Here is a 17,796-nt window from a genome sequence, read left to right on the forward strand (position 1 = left end):
TAATTTGGAGCATTCAATTCACCTACCATTTATCTTTTGGCGATATCCAAACATTTCCTAAAATCAGAATTTACATCAACCAAACTCAACCTCGTTCAACTAGAACCCTTTTTCCTAGACTTGCGTGCTTCTCCCAACCAAACCAACCCAAGCATGACCTTCAGAACCCTCAAGAAAGTTCCCTAAAGTGGCATAAGCACTCTACTCCCATCAGATGGGATGCGGTGACGGAAAATGGACGCCATGTGACCGGTCACGTGACCTACCTGAGTGCGTTGACATGTCGGCGCCGCCGTGAAGAGAGGTGACTCTCCGGTCGCTGCTCAATCTTCGTGGTAGCACCCTCGCCTCCTCGCTCTTCCTCGACGGCTGTTTGCCACACGCACACACACACACACACACACACACTGTATTAGACCGACAGGGTAATCAGTCTCTCTCTGTCTCTCTCTCTTTCGCTCTCTCATCTGTCCAGTGCTCGGATGCACACTCATTGCATGTAGTCAAGGTGACACTGCCTACGTGCACACCAACAAAATGTCACACACAAAACACAAAATGTTCCTTTGCACTTATTGAATTTGAGCATTCGCAATTCCAGTTTAAAGGAATTAGTTTGTTTTTTTCGTCATCAATGACAGGCAATGAGTAAAAAAAAAACATCAAATTTGGAGAATGTGTTTGTAATATGAATTGTGAAAGGAGATTAAATTTTGGTATAGTGAGGTCAAAGGTCACAGAGGTCCGAAGTGAGTTTTGCGATAACTTGATAAGGAATAAAGGGATTAGCATCAAATAAATATTCAGGATATGTTTGTAGTATGGAACTGCAAATTTGATCCAATTTTGGGGAAGTGAGGTTAAAGGTCAACGATGTCAGGAAATTAATTTTGTAATGATTGAAGAAGGAATAAAGGATCATCATCAAATTTACAGCATAATTTCAGAATATAACACGGAAGGGTTCATTCAATTTTGGGGTAATGAGGTCAAAAGTCACATAGGTTGGATACATTTCAGCATAGCTCAAGATTATAAAATCTCATGATAACCTGCTAATAATTGTGATAATGAGAAGATATGTTTAAGATAGGTGTAGGACTTCAACATAGAAATTATGATTAATTATAAAATATTTAAGGCGTTAAAAGTACGATAGATTCAAGCGCAGGTTTGTGTAATAGTGGGTATTAATCCGGAATACGTGCGTATCATTAGCTAAAATAATGCTAGCATTGATAAAATGTCAGGTGGCCATTCCTGCAATACTGGGTTTTTTATGTTTTTCTTCACAAAGACAAGGGAAAAATCTAATTGTGTTTTTTTCTTCAAATTATTAAACAAAATTGATTGTGCATAATAACGACCTATTTTTCCCCCTGCTTTTTGTCTGGAAATAATCGCTCCCAACTAAAAATAGACACGGTCAAAAGCCAGGCAAAAAGTTGAAGCTCCTCAAAATTATCAGCACCAAATATTTTGGGAAAACCTACAAAAAACGAATCAATTAGCCATTGAAAACTGTCTATGTGGCAGCTTGTTTGGGGGTAGCGGGCACCATTTGACTTCCCATGCCCCATCCAGATGTTTCGCCAGACGCTCCCGCCGGCCAACGCCACCGCCATGTGGGAAAATTCAAGCGGGACGATGGGCAGTAAAAACACACCCCGACCAACCGGTGCAATTTGGGCTCTTTACGAGCAGATGTGATGTTTGGAGCTCCCGTTTGTTACCTGGTCCACCAACGGCGCCACGCCAAGGACAGTCCAAATAACACTGCAGCATATCTAAGGAGAAGAAGAAGAGGAATTAACTGTTTCGTCATCGCTGAATGTGATAGCAAGCGTTTTAATTTGCAGACCAATAACATCTGTGCAGGTAATGTTTATACGTAAACGCTCTTCTTAGCAGGTCATCCTCTGGCGCCCTCTGGCGGTAAAGATGTGTTTTTATGTACACAACTAGTTTTCTTTTTAGGTGAATAGAGTCATTACATTTTAGCCTTTTTTCTAATTTGTATTACTCTAATATTAGTGTAATATGACTACTGAAAATATAATAATTTATGTTTTATAATTGTAATGTTATAATCGAAACTAGTTAAAAATTGATATATGGGATTCAATTATTATGTTTGTACTTTTTTAAACTATACATTAAACTTTGGCTTTTGGGATGTAGTAAATGATCTTTTTAGTATTGTGCCGATATTTTTTATGGTAATTTTCGTTTTTGTAGAATTTTCATCTATTATTTAAGTTATTAATGTTTGTGTATTTTAAAATATTCTGTATTATATTTTGGCTTGAAGCTATATTATATATAATTTGTTGGTGTTGCCAATTTTTCTGCATTTTTCCCCATCTAATGATTTTCTATACCTCAGCATTAGCGTTTTTATCTTCCGTTTACATTTTGACATATTCTTTAAAAAAAATTCTGAATAATCTTTGTTCCAAACCATGTCATCAACAACCTGCTTCCATTTCCTTTTCCTGATTTGGAAACAAAATATGATCGTGTCGTGTTGTCAATCAAAATGAGAGACGAATGAATTGGTTAACTCAAATGAGAAGGTTTCCTATTTCCACTCACCGATGGGACGTTTTAATAATCAAAGTGGAAGACATTGACGTGCTGTCCAGTGTGTCCCTTCCCCCACTTCACATTTACATGATTGTCCTCCCTGGTATGCACTCAAAAATCGATGGCAAAGTCGATGGCAAGGAGAGAGAAGAGAAGGGAAGGATGAAGGATGAAGGAGCACTCTGTGAAATTGAAAGGAGAACGTCATTACAGTCACAACATCATTGATGAAAACCTTATCGATTATTCAAATCATGCTTGGTTGGAACAATACCTAAATGGCTTTGGACTTTCATTTAACACACTGTAACAGATCGATCCTCAATAACTTTTAAGAAATATTTGAATTATACATACTCTAAAAGGGTCTATAATTCTTGAAGTATATATTTAAAATCTAGATTTTCTCATCTGTTAAACCACAACATGATCAAACAGAAGCCCTCAACCACAATAGAAACCTTAATTCATAATTTGTTTGGTGATGTTCAATTGATGCTAGCACGGCTTTCTCCATGTGGAAGTTTAAGCTAGCATATTTGTTTGCTCTGATTTGTACCAGAAAAACGTGCTACAGCACAATTCGACAACGAAGTATATCACATCAACGATATAATTTCATGTCTGTTCATGTTATTAAATAAACGTTTGCTCTAAAATACGCAGGTATTCGTCTTCACTAGCGTCTCGTGTACGAAATATTTCATGTATGGAGGGCACCATTTCGTGTTCATTGCTTACCTTTTAAAAATACAAACTTTTCGGTAGTGACCACAAAGCCACCACGTTGACATCTTTGTTGCCGAGTTATGCTAATAATTCACTCGACTCATGTATTCCTATATCAAATGAAAACTATTAAGATATGTCGGCTAGTGTGCTTTTTGGAGCTCGAGTAGCTAAGGAAGTACGTAGAAAGTGAACAAGTGCGCTAATTGTGTTGTCACTGTTACGATGTCAATAAAGTTTGATTTCGAAGAATATTGGAGGTAGTGACGTCATCCACAGCCGACAATCAAGTGAAGGAGGAACAATTAGCATGGCAGCTGTTTCTCGCTAAAGTAGTTGCACCTGTTGTTGTTATTTTGATATTACAACGAGACTCATTATTGGGGCCGTAATTCACGTTGCATCATAAATATGATTGTAAATATAAATTATGTATAGCTTGGTTGAAACCCTGCAAAAAAAATAATGGATGCTTCGTCACGTCCGTTTGGTGGCATTGCGTTATTTAGACACAAGATGGCAGTATTGGACATTTAGTAAAGGCTGAGAGTGAATGGTATTGTCTCCTTGTGCCCTGCGATTGGCTGGCAACCGAAGTCAGGTGGGATAGGCTCCAACACCCCCCGCGACCCTAGTGAGGATAAAGCAGTTCAGAAAATGAGATGAGAATATAATACATGACATTCAAATATAATACATGAAAGATAAGACATGATCTGTAGATACTCCTAATTGATTGTTTATTTTGTTTTTGTTTTGTATAGCTTATATTGGTAACTGAGTTCAAAGTTTGTTCTTTAAAAGCTATTTTAATTTCAGCCATCTTGTCGAGCACGTCATTATACTGCTGGGGGTAAGGTAAACACTGATAGTCACGTAACTAATATTCTTTATGGCAGACGTTTGTTTGTCCGGCTCGTAAGCCACCCGAGGTCCGTGAGAAAGTTTTGTTCCTGTGTTGGCCCTAAACAGAAACATATTCACGGACAAACAGGAAGTGACAAGGGTGATCTGATTTGTTTTAATGTCTATCATGGCTATCGAATGACCGACGATCCCACTTAGTTTTTTTGCGAACCAGAATTTGGTGAGTTGTGTGATTGAGTGAGTGCACTATTGCACTTTGCTCAATTTCCTATTTGTAGTCACATTCATTCTTCCAGTGTGTCATTGAAGTGAGGATGTTTATTGGTTGAAAAGTACAGATTTGCTAATATTTTGTGGCTTTTGCTTTGGAATTAGTGCTCTGAGCACTGGCAATTTGCAGTGTTGTTTTTCTGCTTTTTATCTCTAAATGGATTCTGGGTCACATTGGTCATGCTTGGAGGCGGAATAAATGGGGCCTATTCTGTAACTGGAACAACATTTACTCCAAAACAAATGAGTATAGTAGGCGTGCGACTAAGATCATTTTCTAAATTTCTTACCAGAAGAAGGTTTGAGAATGAGTCGGCGAGGTGATAATACGGTTTATTCTGTTTAGAAACAAAACAAGGAATAACTTACAAACGTTCGACATCTAAAAAGCAGACAGAACATTAAACGGGAGGAAAACGAAAGTTCACGACCGAATAATTCCCAGCGGAATCTCTGCACAGAAGACACTGATGATGCTTCCTGATTCCTTGTTGTCAAAAGTGTTGATTCATCACAATTTGACTTCCTCTACAACAGGAAGTGGGGGCTCCTCAGTCATGTTTTTTCAGCAAAAAGTCTAGCCCACGTTGCTGTTTGTAAATGGGTCGCTACCATTGGTGCTAAATCTGGATTTATCTCAGTACCCTTCACAATTTATGGGGGAAAAAAACATGGCAGGAACGCCTACTTTGAAACCCGAAACCTTGATTTGAACCGATGAGAAAATTTGATAAGCTAACCCTAGAATAAAACCTTGTTTAAAATTCCAACCTTGTTTTGAAATGTTGATCCCCAATTTAAAATGTTAATCAATTGAACAAAACCTTAACCCCAATATCTGAAACGGTCGGAAATGATCATTTCAAACATTCACCTTTGTCCGAGATCCCAATCCTAAAGTGAAATTCTTGCACAATACTATAAAAACAATAAAAATAAAACCCCCAAAAGGGTACATTTAGACTAAAATACTGGCAGCTATCGACTATGTTAGAATTGTACCCATTATAAATAGGAAAAGGCTAAGTTTACAGTCAAATGGACGACAAATGACTCTCCAACTAACTACATTTGACCTGTTCTAAAGCAAACGGTCTGTCCGATGACTTTTCAGCCCTCACTGCGGTAGTCGATCGTGCTGACCACTGTGTCAATAGCCAAATCTGGCTCTGTCTTCCGTTTACTGTCTCTGGAAGTTACTAAATTCTCCTCCAATTTACTGGGTTAATACTGGAGCTAACCTTCAGTAGCTCGGTAGTCAGTACGCTCGACTGCCAAGATGATGGTGTGTGTGTTTTTTCGTGACCGGACGTTTGGTCGACCGGACGTTTGGTCGACCGGACGTTTGGTCGAACGGACGTTTGGTCGCCGGATTTGCTCGCTGTCAAATTATGACAGAAAATTTACTGTTGATATTTTGATATTAGATATTTAGATATTAAACTCACTCTCTCTCTCATGATTATAATTTTGAGAGCTGCTTTCAACAGTAACAACCCGGCGACCAAACGTTCGGTCGACCAAACGTCCGGGGACCAAGTGTCTTTCGACGAAACGTCCGAGTACCATGTTTTTTTTATCCCAATTCCACAAAACAAAATGAGTTTCTATGTGTATCTTACGGTAAATGGTCAAATTCAGGCAACCGTAAATTCATCCCGTTTTTTTTTACAGCGACTTTAAAATCCCCATTCTTTGTTCGCCAATCAAATCCTCTCTTAAGACGTTAGCAAAAACGCGTGGCTTCACTTCCTACCCGTGAGTGCGCTCATCTGTAGACATTCCTCTTTCGGCGCCCCCGCTTCCGTCTTGTAGCCGGCGATCTGGCGCGGGTCGGCGCACGGCTGCTTCTTGGCTGCCAGCGGCGTTTCCAAAGTGAGCGAGGCGCCGTCCAGCACGTCGGCCTGCGACGGCGAAGGAGCCGAGCCCCCGCGGCGGGACGCCGTCATCAGCCCGGCCAGGGCCCGGCCCACGTCGTGCCTGGCGCCCTCGTTGACGAAGCAGTACAAAATGGGGTCGGCCACGCAGTTGAGGCTGGTGAGCGCCAGCGCCACGTGGTAGGCGGGAAACAGGCGCTCCTCGGAACCGCAGTCGCAGGGTTTTCGGAGAAACATGACGCTCCGCACCAGGAGGAGGACGTGGTACGGCCCGAAGCAGAACAACACGATGAGGATCAGGCTCAAGGCCAGCCGCTGGATCTTGGCCTTCTCCTGGCGCTCGGTGGAGACGTTGCGGCGCACGGCCACCAGGATGCCGCGGTAGGCCGCCAGCATGGCGCTCCACGGCGCCAGGAAACCCAGGAAGACCCGGTACAGGTTCATGCCCGCCACCCAGTCCTGCATGGGGAACTTCTCGAAGCAGAAGGTGTGGTTGAAGCGGCCCTGGAAGAGCTCGTCGTGGAAGAGCGGCGCCGAATTGGCCACGATCTCCGTCAGCCACACGGTGGCGCTCACCAAAATGGCTGAGCGGGACAAAGAGAGCAGCCGTTAGCCCACAGGTGTCAAAAAAGCAGCCCGGAGCCAAATGTGGCCCGCCACATCATTTTATGTGGCCCGAGAAAGTATATCATGAGTGCCAACTTTCTGTTTTAGGATCAAATTCAAATGAAGATTATCGATGTATATTATATTTCCTAATTTTCCCCTTTTTTAAATCAATAATTGCAATTTTGTAATCCAATTTTGTGTTTTTAGTTCAAAAAGCATTGTAAAATCTAAAAAATAAAATAAACACAAATATTTTCTGTTTACCATTTTAATATTGAACATGATAAAAAAATATTTTGTTTCCCTTTGAAATAAAAAAAGCTAAATAAACAGTTTTATATCTATTAAAAAAACGGAATATTTAGGGCTTTTGATCCATTTCTTTTAATCTGATTTAATATTTATATATATATATAATATATATATATTTAATAAATATATATATATATTTTTAGATTTTACAAAATGATTTTTGAACTAAAAACACAGAAAAAATGATTAAAAAATTACAATTATTGATTTAAATGGGGGAAAATCAGGAAATATAATATACATCTATAATCTTCATTTTAATTTGATCCTAAAACAGAAAGTCGGCACTCATGATTTTGTAAGAGAAGATTGTAAGATAAGATGACAAAGACACTTGGCAATTGCTTGTTCATATTGTATCAGTTTTTGTAAGTATAGAAACATCGTAATCATAGAAATGATTCATCAGACTTTGCCCAAAGTTTGGTTGTTGTCATAGAAACTATACTATACTCTGTTTTCCTATATAAAGACTGACCCACTGTTCATTGGAGAGAGAGTTGCAAAGGACACCAGGCTGAGCGGTTCTCCACTCTTAGATCTCTCTCTCCATCCTGCAGTCTGCTAATAAACCTATTTCCTATTAAATTGATCTCACTCTTTCTTAACCTGCTCTTGAAGCTGTTTTTACAGATCTATCAGATTTACTTTCTCGGGCCACACAAAATGATGTGGCAGGGCCAGATTTGGCCCCCGGGCCGCCACTTTGACACATGTGCATTAGCCAGTTTACACATAAAACTCCCGTTTTCCAGAGTTGAGGTTGGCGCGCGGCGGGACTTACCGGTCTTGACTCGCCGCACTTTGACGAATCGGAGCGGGTGGGCCACGGCCAGGTAGCGGTCCAGCGAGATGCAGCAGAGGAAGGCGATGCTGACGTAGATGTTGGTGTAGAAGACGAAGCCGAAGAGCTTGCAGCTGCCCTGGCCGTGGATCCAATCGTCGCGCTGCAGGAAGTAATCGATCCACGGGGGCAGCGTGCCGATGTACAGGAGGTCCGCCACCGACAGGTTCATCAAGTAGATGCCCAGTTCGTTGTGTTGCCGCACCTGAACGCCATCGTTACGGCAAATTCGGGTACGAAACAGACCAAAAAGCAGTTGAGGTCAAAGCTATTGAAATGTGATCACAGTGGCCCCGCCCACCTCCACGTCGTCCGGCTCACCTGCAAGTAGGCGGCCCACAATGCCAAGCAGTTGGTGGGCAGTCCCAGCACCATGACGATGATATAGAGCGTGGGCTGAAAGAACTGATCCACCTTGCTGTCCACGTTGCAGAAGGAGATGTTGCACATGTTGCGCTCCGATTTTGGTTTTTCTTTTGGCTTATGTTGGTCTCAGCTCTGCGCTTTCCTGCTCGTCCGCCATTTTGACAACACGGCCTCCTCCTTCCGACCGGACCCGGCCGAGGCGTCCTGGCCGCGGCCCGTCATGACGTCCGGTCCTCCTTCGCGGGACCTGAGTTTATCTTCGTCATCATCCGGTTGCGGCCAGACGCCCCCCCCTTGGCCGAGGCCGGGCGTCCGATAGGACGCTTGAATGGAGGTGAAATGGAAGACGCCTTATCGACGGCGGACCAGGCCTGGCGGGGCCCGCTCGGGCCTCATCAATCTTTCAGAGATTCGTGATCTCAATGTGTGTGTGTGTGTGTGTGTGTGTGTGTGTGTCTAAAGTGATGCTCTTGTTAGTTGATAAACACAGTGATGACTTAACCCAGCTGCACAGGCCGCCTACAAAACAAACAAGTATAATCCACTTAATTGGCATTCAAATTTCTATCTAGCAATGGAAAAAAACGACCGTATTTACTCGCATATAAGCTGCACCCTTAAAATTGCCTTAAAATGGTTACATTTTACAATTTTACAATTGATTCACAATTTTCACCTCCATATGCATGGTTTTAATAGGGAGTACAAATGTGTTACTTTGAAAATCTTCAGAAAAATCATCACCATTGGTATTTCTGAGATACTGTAAGAATCAAAAGTACATTATTAGGGTCAATATCATAAGGAAGTTAATATGTCTGTCTTTGAAAATGCAAAATATCAAATTATTCCATTTGAAAAAAGAATGAAGTCTATCTTGATGCTTTGTAATGACAGAAATGACAATTTTCTTACCAGAAGTTTAAGTTGTGGCAGCCATATTGCTTCTAATGTCAAAATATCTCAATTCTATTACTCCAATTGATGTTATGGCGTTGTCAACTTGCAGTTCAAATTTTTATGCACATATAAGCCGTACCTCGATTCAGTCATCATTTTTTTGTCCGACAAAAGCGAATTATATGCGAGTAAATACGGTATTTAAAAAAAAATCATAGATCATCCATAAGTGTGCACTCGTCCTGTCTTGAAATAATGGCAACTCGGCTGTAATGTTTTTTTTTCATGTAAAACAGATGATCATCATCTGATCCAATGCTGGTGTAAGTCAAAACAAACACTTAGCCAATGTGGCGTCATGCGTTTCCACCAGCAGAAAGCTCAAATAATAAAAATAATGACCCCAAAGGCCAGTAGACTTACTTCTCCTGTCATTTTCCCAATATGTGTCACATACTTTTATCTTTTAATAAATTCTGACATTAGTAGTAAGATTTTTAAGTATTTTTTTTGTGTCCATCTGAAAAAAGGTGTCAAAGTGGCGGCCCGGGAAATTAAATCATGAGTGCCGACTTTCTGTTTTAGGATCAAATTAAAATGATATATATAGATGTATATTAAATTTCCTGATTTTCCCCCCTTTTAAATCAATAATTGTCATTTTTTAATCCATTTTTTCTGTGTTTTTAGTTCAAAAATCATTTTGTTAAATCTAAAAATATATTTAAAAAAAAAGCTAAAATAAACATTGTTTTAGATCTATAAAAAAACTGAATATTCAGGGATTTTAATCCAGTTCTTTTAATCCATTTATTTAAAAAAAATCTAAATATTATATCTAAAATGGTCCGGCCCACGTGCAATCAAGTTGATGTTAAAGCGGTCCACGAACCAACCCGAGTGTGACACCCTTCGCCGGAATCCTTATCTTCCACGACGTCGTCGGTTTCAACCATGCAGAGGCAAACCGTGACATGAATAATTTTATCGTGCAATTTCAACAATTATCTTTTTTTTTTGGATACCTTTTGACAAGATCTTATCATTTTAATCGTTTGTAAAAACTCAATCGTGACGCCAGAGGAAAAAAATGAACTCTTTGTGACATTTCTTTGCTTATTTTGCGAGCAAAACTTCAGAAAGTGACGTACCTACAAGTCTCGAATTACATCCAATCCGTTTCCCGGTATCCTCGGCGGCATCTGCGTCTTCTTACTGGCCGGCCGGTGGTTCCAAAGATGTGGTCGGGAAGACGCTGTTCGGTGACAAATCAACCAATTTGACGGGACGGGCTTGAAAAAGAAAACAAAAAGAAGGATTAGTGCCATTTCTTTTACTGCTGAACTCCAATGGGGAAATTATTATCAAAAGAGGATGCAGAAAAAAATTGATATTTCTGAACAAAATGTCCCTCCCGCATTCCAAAGAGCACGTTGGCGCGCAGCTGGTAAATATCATTTAACGCTCAGCTGGATGACTCATTCCACTTCTGGCCCACGCCAAAAGGCCCGACTGGAATAAACGTGCGCCTTCTGCTTTATTGATCTCATTTCACTGGCATCGGATAACCGCCAGATGATGCACGATATCCAGAGGCTCATTCCGTTTGGCGCCTAGCGCCCGTTTTTTCGCGAGCAAAACGAAGCGACCGATCCACGGGAAGGGAGGCCGCGGCTGAAAACAAAGAAGGCGAACCTGATGGAAGGTTACGCAATGTTTGGATTCACAACAGCGGGAGAAATGTGAGCCTTTTTACACAAAAAAAACTTCATGCAAGCCAGAACACAAGATGTGCTGATCCTCTTTTCTACTCACGGCGAAACCATACAAAAGTATGCGCTACAATAGCGTTCCGTTCTTGTTTGTCGGCGCGCTTCCCGTCCGACATCCTGTGTTCTGTCTTTTCGCCTGATTGGTCGCTGGTGTTGTGGTTATGAGCGACGACAGAGGTGGCCTTTTTTTTTCTCCCTTTGGCGGCCAAACAATAACACGCTCGCAGCACAAAGTCGACCGCAGGCCTTTTATGGACTGGATCGTCCCCCGTTTTGGTTTTGAGTGACAAGCGGGTCGGCTAATTATTAGGATGGGATTTTTGGTGTTGTGGATTTTTCAATTAATTTAAATGTACAATTGGTAGAATGGAACAGTGAGTTAGTATTAACATAAAGGTTGGCGCCTGATACTGATTGGAATCGCAATTCTGTTGGAGATTAAAGTCAGGATTTGGACTTTTTGGAGGAAAAAGTCCATATTCGGTGGTAGCTCCATCCACTCTTGCTGGTTTTGTGTTTTTGCTGCTTTTCTGTCTTAATGATTTGTTTTGGTGATTCTTAATGATCCCATTTACTTTGATTTGCTTTGTACTTTGTGCTTTTGCTTTGTTGTTCTGTCTAATCACCCACCCTCTTGCTACTGCCACAATGAAATTTCCCAAATACGGGATGAAAAAGTTATCCAATCCAATCCAATATTCGGAGAATGAAGTCAGCATTTTTTTCTCATCGTACTGAGAATAAAATTTAAAAAATGTCTTCAAAGTTAGAAACTTGGCCAGATTTTTTGGGGTTCTTCATTGTCGGAATGTGTCAGAATTCCGACTTTCTTCTGGCAACCCAAAATTCTGACATTATTCTCAGATTTGTGAGAACAAAGTTACAATATTGGCCACCCTTATACTCATAATTTTGAGAAAAGTTGTCAAAATTCTGAGCCCTTCTTCAGGTCCTGTTCATATTTCTTCCGTCACTAGTCTTGTCAATAATTAGCTTTTTTCGACACAATGACTAAAACCATTGAATGAAACATCCATCATATGATTCACATGGTTCCAATTTGCCGTCAATGACCGCCAAAGTATGAATAAACAAACAAATGTCTACCATATGCGACAAAATATCTGACTAAATCTCTCGGGCAATTTGGTCTTGGCAATTGGAGTCCGTCCGGCACCCCAAAAATCCCTGTTGCAAAGTTAAACGGTCTTCAGGGCCCGACATTTTGGGGCCCGAGAACCCTTCCCTGCGGGGCATCACGCCCGATAACAAAGCAAGACTTCTTCCAAAGTCCAACGTAGTCAATTTGAAAGCAAGTTGTCCCGTGACTGACAAGCGGAGTTTCCGAGCATTCCCGCCCGCCGGATACATTTGTCCCCGCTATAAATAAAGCCCATTAAAATGGTTTGTTTTGTTTCTTCAAGAGGCTCATTAAAGTTTCATTGAATCATCAGCAAAGCTTTTCAAAGAGCAGAAGCATAACATTGTCCGTCAGGAATTTCCCCATGCTGCATCACGGGAGTCGTAGCGTCTCCATTTCAAATTTTGACAGACCCGCGACTGGACACTTACGCAAGCGGGGTTCAGAGGCCATAGCGATAGTGCTGGAAAATCAGACAGAAGCCACTTTTAAGGACCACCCACCCTCTCTCCTCCACTTGAAAGCCATATTAAACTCCCGCCTCGATCGGTGGGATCGCAGTTATGGCGTATGTCAAGGGTGTCAGACTCGGGTTGGTTCACGGGCCACTATAATGTCAACTCGATTTCACGTGGGCCGGACCATTTTAGATATAATATTTAGATTATTTTTTTAAATAAATGGATTAAATGAACTGGATTAAAAGCCCTGAATATTCAGTTTTTATAGATCTAAAACAATGTTTATTTTAGCTCTTTTTTTAATATATTTTTAGATTTTACAAAATGATTTTTGAACTAAAAACACAGAAAAAATGGATTAAAAAATTACAATTATTCATTTAGAAGGGGGAAAATCAGGAAATATAATATACATCTATACTCTTCATTTAAATTTGATCCTAAAATAGAAAGTCGGCACTCATGATTTACTTTCTCGGGCCACAGAAATTGATGCAGCGGGCCAGATTTGGCCCCCGGGCCACCACTTTGACACCTGTGGCGTATGCTATTTTCAAACAATTATTTATATACATATTTATATACATTTATATACAGGCTACATTTACAAACACCTCTGGATTCAACATTTTAGCTGCAAGTGTGCATAGGAACCAAAATTTATGATAAATAATTGTTTTTTAAGCAAAACAATGATATTGGGTTTAATTAATAATAATAATAATAATAGTAACAATAATTTAATCACATCTACCATTTTATATTCAAAAGAACAAAATTCCTTGATCCATTCTTGAGTTATTGTGAAATTCTTTTTTGTGACCTTTGACCCCCCTGCCCAAAATTCAACGGCTTCTACTATTTCATTTGACAAACACTGCCATAATAACAATAATAATTAATTAATTATTAATTGTTACATTAGCCCTCGGCTACAATCTTACATATTGACACATATATGGTCATTAACATGTTTTTTAACTTCAGTGCTGTAGTGAATTTACAATAATCGAGGGATTACTGTAACTCAAAATGGCCATCATCGACTATTAGCATTGATTTAGCATTCCTGGCTATGGCTAATATGGCTAATATTTACAAAGTGAAATATGTGGAGCTGAGGACGAGGACGCGTAGAGGACATTGGAAAAAATGCAGGAATTCTGGAGGAGGAATTTAGGACGCATTGTTGATTGTTGGGTGCGTCAGGAAACTTTTCAGATTACTAGACACACATCGTATTGTGTTTGTGGTGTCGCCGGATTACCACCTACACTCGGTGGGGGCCAAAAAGCCTTCCTTCGTTCACCCCTCCCACTCAAAAGGGATTGGACGACCAGTTCCGTCAACGCTGCTACCAAGATGAGCGACTACCCGTCTGGGTCGAATGAATTGAAGGAAAAATACTATTAAATTAGAAGGTGGTGAAGGATGATCACATTTGGAGAATATGCTGGTACCGTAGAGGAGATTAGACTTTTTGGAGGAATAAGGTCGAAGGTCGCACAGGTCAAAAGGGAGTTTTACCATGGCTCAATAATGGATACAATAATTATTATCCAATTGGCAGTGTTTGTCATATGAAATGGGTTGATTACTTGTTACATATTGAACGAGGGTGTCCATTCTGCCTGATGCTTTGAATTTGACTGCTTAGGCCACATGTGTCAAAGTGGCGGCCCGGGGGCCAAATCTGGCCCGCCGCATCATTTTGTGTAGCCCGGCAAAGTCAATCATGAGTGCCAACTTTCTGTTTTAGGATCAAATTAAAATGAAGAGTATAGAAGTATATCACATTTCCTGATTTTCCCCCTTTTAAATCAATAATTGTAATTTTTTTAATCCATTTTTTCTGTGTTTTTAGTTCAAAAATCATTTTGTAAAATCTAAAATTATATTTAAAAAAGCTAAAATAAACATTGTTTTAGATCTATAAAAAACTGAATATTCACGGCTAACCAACCCGAGTCTGACACCCCTGGCTTAGGCCGAAATAGGTCGCCTTTGTAAATTCATAAGGATAATATTATAACTAACACAATCATGATTAATCATTTAAAACAAATATAACGGCATGTCCTATTTCATAATAAGAACAATTTACAAGGCGATTGTAAATAAGAGCATTTCTGTTGTTTTGATATTTAACATGATTCCTGTTTAAAAGCACATTTAAAGGCATTTTGATAGTCTTGTTTTTTTTCTTCTTCTTTTAAATACTGTTTGTTTTCAATAATACCAATACTGATCTGTGGACAGCACCTCGGAAAATCCATTTTCATGAACCAAAATCTGATGTCAACAAGGTTTAAATGTATGTCAATGGCCAAAAATAGTCACTTGCCCTATAAATGGTTAAGGGAAGGAAGGCGAGACAAATTTAAGGATGAAGGAAAGGAAGCGGGAGTCCAAGTTATTGAGCTCCACGGCAGGTGTTTAAAGTGGCGTCGTCGGCTTGGGGCGCTAACAACAACAACACTGTTTGTTGTGCGGACAGTTTTCTCCGTCAGGAGGATTTGTGTCCTCAAGCCCCAAGACTTAAAGCCACTTTCAACACAGAACCAGTCACTGAAATGCTACAATAAATAGCCCGCTGAACAATTGTTTGCCGGCATCAAACACAATGAAAACAAAAAACAAACATGTTGTCGTTCTGAGTCAAAGCGTCATGAAAACAAGGCGGAGAAGATTATTAAAAACAAATACAGATGATGATCCATTCTAATTTTTTTTTGGGGGGGGGGGGTCAACAGTATCACATGAGCAGTCAGTTATTAGTGTGTATGTACTTACATTCACGTTTTCATCAGGCGATATCCAAGAAAGATGAAAATAAGGAGGCAAATCTTTTTGGGGAGGGAAAAATAAGAGGAAGCCACAATAGTTGAAGTGAGGTGAGTCCGGTCGGTGGTGAGCGCCCTGCACACTAAAGTGGAGTGAAAAGAGAGAGGGGGAGTGAGCGAGTGAATGAAGGAGGCGGAGGCGGCGGCGGCGGCGGAACGCAGCTGCTACTCGAGGGCCACTTCCTGTTCCACCTCCGTATGAAAGCGGGTTTTTTTTTGCTACATGCACGTGCCACGTTTCCATTGGAAAACACATTACTTGACATCGTTTTGCTATTGCATTTTTTTTTCTTGGGAAAATTATGATAATAGACTAGATAAACAAATATGAACGTGAATATATATTGAGAGAGAGTAGACTAATATTAATTCATTTTAAGTAGAGTGGATTTGGTAGTATTTTTTGGGTTTTTCCCATTTTGAGAAATGTTTTAGTTATTAGTTTTAGTCATCGTTCTAGTTTTTTATGTTGAAAACATTTACATATGTATTGAGTCATTTCTCTATTTTCGAGGGAAATAACAGAAACTCATCTTGAACTCATTGATGGCGCTAGACCACATGTGTCAAAGTGGCGGCCCAGGGGCCAAATCTGGCCCGCCGCATCATTTTGTGCGGCCCGGGAAAGTCAATCATGAGTGCCGACTTTCTGTTTTAGGATCAAATTCAAATGAAGAGTATAGATGTATATTACATTTCCTGATTTTCCCCCTTTTAAATCAATAACTGTAATTTTTAATCCATTTTTCTGTGTTTTTAGTTAAAAAATCATTTTGTAAAATCTAAAAATATATTTAAAAAAAAGCTACAATAAACATTGTTTTAGATCTATAAGAAACTGAATATTCAGGGATTTTAATCCAGTTCTTTTAATCAATTTATATTAAAAAAAATCTAAATATTATATCTAAAATGACCCGGCCCACTTGAAATGGAGTTGACGTTAACGCGGCCCGCGAACCAACCCAAGTCTGACACCCCTGCGCTAGACTGAACATATTTATTCGCCCCTTCCAGTCAAAACGGATTGGACATCCTGCGTCGTCAATGGTGGACCAGTAACAACGAGATCTAGTTGGCATGAATGTGGCCCGCCAACCAAATGGAGTCTGACACCCCTGTAATGTATAATATTCCAAAATGGAGCATTACTTGAAGGTTGACTTAAAAAATGATTTGTAATTTACTGCTTAGATAATTCACACTGGTTAAAAATACAGGTATCGGATGTTAAATTAAAAAAATCGGGGCATCCCTAGTATGCACCTTCTGTAAACACACTAGAATTGATTAGAATGGAGCAGGTGTGTGGAAAAAATACGAGGAAATGTCAAGTTGAACGAGTTTTGCTTTCAACACATGCAATGAGACATTTTAACGCACAAATGCAGTCCAACAAGTCTTTGCCGACAACATACTACTGACATGGAATGTCGCAAACAAACCAAAAAAAGTCATTGTTATAAATATACGATGCAAGATACACCTGATAATGATTAGCATTTCATTCTCGTTGTGCTAGCTTGCTAGCAAGCTAGCCACAAGTCGTAGTGCCGTACGCTATTTCCGAATTTCTATCATGTTTCGGACACATTTTATGTGTAAATAAAAGACGTTTTATTTCCCCTTTTCTTTCCGCTGAAGTGCAAATATCGTTTCTATGTTACCACGTTGTTGTGTTTTTAGTCCACCCAAATTATAAAGCACTAACACATGGAACTAACTACAAATAATGAAGATTAAAACAAATACTGTACCCATGAAGCCTCTCTCTGTGCGTGTGTTGAGTTCTAAAACGCTGGTCAGAGCCTCGGGCAATGTCAATATTCTAATTAAATGAAATGTTCCGTATTGTTTGGAGTTCTCACGATCATCATCATCATCGTCGTCATCATCGTCGTCATCATCATCCTCCTGAAAACTGAGTGGGCAAATGTATTGACACATGCATGTCATTAAATGGGTAGAAATAACTTCCTGAGAAGACAAACTCAAAGAGAGTGGGATTTTTTTTTGTTAGTCCATTGTGACTCATATCAAATTTATTTGTGCTGAAAATGTCTTTCCACATCCGGAAAAGTCGGGTTTTTTTAAAGATAGAATGCTTAAGATTGCATCAGACGAAACCTCGTATGCCCCCAAAAAACGTATTTTCCTAAAATAAACTTTTTTTTAAAACGTCAAATAGATTATGAACTTTTTTCACGACACGTTTGATT

The 17,796-nt window shown here is 40.0% G+C and overlaps 2 protein-coding genes across 4 annotated transcripts in view; both read right to left on the reverse strand.

The window, feature by feature from the left end:
• Positions 1-3,514, reverse strand: part of nova2 (NOVA alternative splicing regulator 2) — a 44,595-nt gene extending 41,081 nt beyond the window's left edge. Inside the window, exons 1-4 of the mRNA XM_077611740.1 lie at positions 3,328-3,514; positions 2,596-2,768; positions 1,734-1,787; positions 267-369 (exon numbers count right to left, since the gene is read on the reverse strand). Coding sequence (XP_077467866.1) covers positions 267-282 — 16 coding nt within the window. The 5' untranslated portion in view covers positions 283-369; positions 1,734-1,787; positions 2,596-2,768; positions 3,328-3,514. The remainder of the gene's footprint in view (positions 1-266; positions 370-1,733; positions 1,788-2,595; positions 2,769-3,327) is intronic.
• A 1,250-nt stretch (positions 3,515-4,764) lies between these two features.
• On the reverse strand, positions 4,765-17,531 carry gpr4 (G protein-coupled receptor 4). Of its 3 annotated transcripts, none has more exons than XM_077612194.1 (6): positions 17,335-17,531; positions 15,528-15,660; positions 10,516-10,652; positions 8,416-8,979; positions 8,035-8,299; positions 4,765-6,913 (listed from the first exon to the last, which is right to left on the reverse strand). In XM_077612194.1, exons 4-6 carry the CDS (start codon positions 8,542-8,544, stop codon positions 6,198-6,200), a joined length of 1,110 nt encoding a protein of 369 aa, XP_077468320.1. In that variant the 5' UTR covers positions 8,545-8,979; positions 10,516-10,652; positions 15,528-15,660; positions 17,335-17,531; the 3' UTR covers positions 4,765-6,197. The 3 variants fall into 3 exon arrangements, with proteins under 3 accessions (XP_077468320.1, XP_077468318.1, XP_077468319.1); XM_077612192.1 differs by having other exon boundaries at positions 10,512-10,652; XM_077612193.1 differs by lacking the exons at positions 15,528-15,660; positions 17,335-17,531 and adding an exon at positions 11,176-11,285 and having other exon boundaries at positions 10,512-10,652.
• Between the last annotated feature and the right edge of the window lie 265 nt (positions 17,532-17,796).

Source organism: Stigmatopora argus, chromosome 10 (genome assembly GCF_051989625.1).
Source record: "Stigmatopora argus isolate UIUO_Sarg chromosome 10, RoL_Sarg_1.0, whole genome shotgun sequence".
Classification (NCBI taxonomy): Eukaryota; Metazoa; Chordata; class Actinopteri; order Syngnathiformes; family Syngnathidae; genus Stigmatopora; species Stigmatopora argus.